Source organism: Limulus polyphemus, unplaced genomic scaffold (genome assembly GCF_000517525.1).
Source record: "Limulus polyphemus unplaced genomic scaffold, Limulus_polyphemus-2.1.2 Scaffold2223, whole genome shotgun sequence".
Lineage (NCBI taxonomy): Eukaryota > Metazoa > Arthropoda > Merostomata > Xiphosura > Limulidae > Limulus > Limulus polyphemus.
Window position 1 is genome coordinate 142,562 of NW_013667833.1, and position 4,228 is coordinate 146,789.

Here is a 4,228-nt window from a genome sequence, read left to right on the forward strand (position 1 = left end):
ACTCTGAAAAAATATATCAAAACGAATCTCTTTAGAAAACTCTGAAAAAATATATCAAATGAATTTCATTCTAAGGAAATAAATTCTGTAATTATAATGTAACGATAAGGGCTTGGCCTAAGATTTCTTTTTCATTGTATTTACTTCATAGTTTTAGTTTAGTTTAGAGGATGGGACAGCCGAGATATACCCTTGTTGTCCGTAAATATTATGTTACGTTATCAAAATCAGACCTTGTCAACTGTGGAAGTTAATTTTATTGTATTTCGAATTAATTATTCAGTTCATTATGTTACTCACTAGATATTAAATGCTTACAATATAAAGAGTACACTGCAAGTAATGATTTTTTAAATGACCATCTTAATTTTGGATTAGAAAACATTTATAACATTTTTCATTTCTCCTGTAATTCTATAAATTCTTAATAGCTTTAAATTATTTCTTAAAAGAGATTTTTAAATCAAAATTTTACAGAAACAATTCTCAGAAGTTTTCAAAATTCACAACTTTCTAATCAAAGATATCCTATTCATAAAAATTACAAATACTTTGATCGCATCTGTGATCTTTGAATGATAACATTTTGGAATAAGACCTTATGTTTTAGTATATAATGTCAAGAAAAACATCTTTAGAAACAAAATATAAATAAAATCCATAAATATATTTAGAAATTGTAAATAAATAAAATTCATATACCTTAGAAATGAAAGTAATCTTAGAAAAAGTACACTGTTGTTCAGTTAATTTATTTTAAAACATTTTATATACTTATGCAAAACAAATCTGAAGGAAGATTTATTATAAAACACTTTTGACTTACCCACTAAGAACACCTAAAACAAGATTGAGCACAAAAAATGATCCTATGATGACCAAACTGACAAAATAAATCCAGGGCCACTCGTTCCCCATGGAGTCATTAATCTGAAAATTGTGAATGGAACATTAAGGGTACTGGTAGTGTATGTGATATTGATTACTTCAAAGTTCTGATTATACTTTATTAAATCAGGGGTATACAAAAGGAGAGGGAGCAAACAGGGTCTCCCAATAACTTTTTGCACACGGACTCAGTCATATGGTAAGTTAAATGCTGGTTATTTATATTTGTATGATGTATGTGCAGGCATGCAACTATTTCAAGCCAAATAATGCTTAATGCATAAGAAAGTAAACTATGAATAAAATGTTAAATACCATAAGCAGCTGTGCGATAACTATATAAGCATAATTTTTTTACATCACAAAAATATAGGGTTCGGCCAAACCCCCTTGAACCTCCCCTGCGTGCGTGCATAACATGGAAACATTAGATCTTAGAAGGTAGATCAAACAAGAAAAAAATATACTTGCTGAAACACTATCTTAATATGAAGCTTTATATTAAGATTGTAATAGTTCTTGAAATGAATTATTTACATGTAACATGAAAGAAATCCAGTAAAACAATGCTGATGAACTGTTAACTAGAAACACATATAACAATGATAAAAGATAATTATTGTTAAATCTCGTTTTTTAGGAAAGAATAAACAAACAAACAAATGGCATACATCATATAAAACACTTGTCCAACCCTCAGTGGTCACACATTGGAATACTGTAAGCATGGCAAGACCAAAATTATCAAAATTTGTTATGCCAGAGTTAGGTCCTTCCCAGAATTCTTTACATGTGAGATTTTGGAAAGCATCACAATGGTAGCCATTTGACCCTTCTGAACAAGGATGTGGGTTTTCAAAGGCAATCTCTCCTGTAATAAGAACAAAAATAGATAGATTCACATTGGATTATTTATTTGCTATACAAAAAAAACATTTAAAAAACACAGAGAACAAATTTAACCAGATAGTCAAATACTATATAGAAGAAAATAGATAAGGTTCATATATCTAAATAAACACTAATATACTTCAAATAAAACTGATTATTCCCAGCACAATTATATAGGTCTGCTGAATAAAGGATATGAGAATATATCCTTCAAAGAGTACTACTAAGTTTCTCAGAATACCTGAATTTCAAGTGAGCAAAAGAAAGACTGAACGTAATGTGCAATGCTTATTATAACCAAAAACAGGGTGTACACATGCTTAGGTGATTGACAGCTAGTTTTACTGAACTGGAACTGTTATCTATTTTAACTGACTACTTTAAGATTGTTCACTGCACTTTTTAAATTGAACATTGTCTACTTCACAGGTAACATCAGATTTACCCAGAGTAACTAGCACTACCCACGTGATTGATTATTCTCTTTCAAACACAGGGAAGGCCAAAACCTTCAGGTACCACCTGATCTACCAATGAAGGACCCTATTGTAAACATTATTGCACAACATGATTCGTTACAGCAATTCCTACCATGGGTAGAACAGATTGAATAGAATGACAAATAAATAAAGACAGCTAAAACAAAAGAAACTTAACAACTTTCTTGACCATGTGTTATCTGAAAACTGCACATACTTTGAATGACTAATAAATTTAGAATAACACAATACTTATACAAGAAGGTAGAAAATGCATGGTAAGTTTATATACCAGAATATCACAGCATGAGAATTTCTCCTCTGTTCTTTATTATTCAATCATGGTTTACTCATTTAATAACAAAAACAAAATAAGTTTACAAATTTTTTCAGTTTTTTCCAGCTTTTACAAATACTATAACCTTCATATATTTCATAGTACTAACTGAAATTTCAGCTCCCCTTCCTAAATATTTTTGTAATATAATAACAGAATATGATAAAACAAAAACATATATCCAAGCTTAGGTAACTATACCTTTTTTCAGTTATTTCTAATAAAGATTTAATAAAGTCCTAGACACTGAAAACTAAAGATGATTATATAGTTTCCAGAACTATCAGGTAAATGATTTAACATTATACATTTTGACTGAATGATAGTTTACTTCAAAATCTGTTGTAAAATATTTGGTTTATCTTTCCGATCTTCTTAGTCAATAACGTTCATCATGTGAAGAGGCATAACTACAAAAGATGTCCCCCCCTCCCAAACACATAAAAAAGTAATTGGACTCCCTACATTTATTTCACTATAATTGTAGTTATGATTCTGGTTGATTCGGATCCCCTTTTGGCTCCCCCCCCCCAATAATTCCGAGGGCATACTTACGCCACTAATCATGTGAATGTATGACAGGATGCAAAGTATAATCTATATAATTTCTAAAACAAATGTTAAGAAACAGCTCATATTGATAATTCATAAATTGCAATGTAGCTATAACAAGTTACTTTGTTAAAGAAAGGAGTATCTTCATATAGGTATCAAAATAGTAGTGTTACGACAGCAGAAATCATGTGACGCTGGTTTTCAGGAATGATCGGGGAAGTCCGAGTGTGATTGAGATGCTCTCTTTGTTAGTATATGAGCCTGGCAGTGAAAGCCAGCAGATATATGTTAATGAACAGAGAGCAGTAGTTACTTTGAGTTCTGTGTAATTTATGAATCTGTTAGTTTTGAGCTAGTGAGCCGTAAAGTGTGTGTTTTGTACTCGTTGAGAGCGAAGTTATCGAGATTGTGAATTGTGTGTATTATAAAAGTTGTTAAGTTTAAAGTGACGAGAAACATACTGATTGTGGAACTTCTGTGTACTAAAAGTTTGTTTCGATGAAGAATAAAATGGTTTAATCAAGAAAGGACTTGTATCGCTGAAGATCCTCGAAACGAATTTCTACCAGAAACAAACAAACAAGCAGATACGTAACAAACTGGTGTCAGGTGTGGGATGGAAAAGAAAAAAAAAAGATGGAAACAAGAAGTGGCAAATCAAACTATGACTTGGAAGATTTGATGGTAGCAATACAAGAACAACAAATGAAACAGGAAGAACGAAAAAATATACAAGAAAAGAGACTACAGCAGTGGTTGGAGGAGAAAGAAAAGAAACAAGAAGAGAGACTACAGCAGTTGTTGTAGGAAAAAGAAAAGAAACAAGAAGAGAGATTACAACAGTTGTTGGAGGAAAAAGAAAGAAAAAGAGAGAGACTACATCAGTAGTTTGAGAAGAAAGAAAAGAAACAAGAAGAGAGACTACAGCAGTTGTTGTAGGAAAAAGAAAAGAAACAAGAAGAGAGATTACAACAGTTGTTGGAGGAAAAAGAAAAGAAAAAAGAAGAGAGACTACATCAGTAGTTTGAGAAGAAAGAAAAGAAACAAGAAGAGAGACTACAGCAGTTGTTGTAGGAAA

At 31.2% G+C, this 4,228-nt stretch overlaps 1 protein-coding gene across 1 annotated transcript in view; it reads right to left on the reverse strand.

The window, feature by feature from the left end:
• Positions 1–4,228, reverse strand: part of LOC106466326 (voltage-dependent calcium channel type D subunit alpha-1-like) — a 167,449-nt gene that overhangs the window by 111,857 nt on the left and 51,364 nt on the right. The window contains exons 3-4 of the mRNA XM_022394309.1: positions 1,560–1,759; positions 827–930 (exon numbers count right to left, since the gene is read on the reverse strand). Of these exons, the coding sequence (XP_022250017.1) occupies positions 827–930; positions 1,560–1,759 (304 nt within the window). The remainder of the gene's footprint in view (positions 1–826; positions 931–1,559; positions 1,760–4,228) is intronic.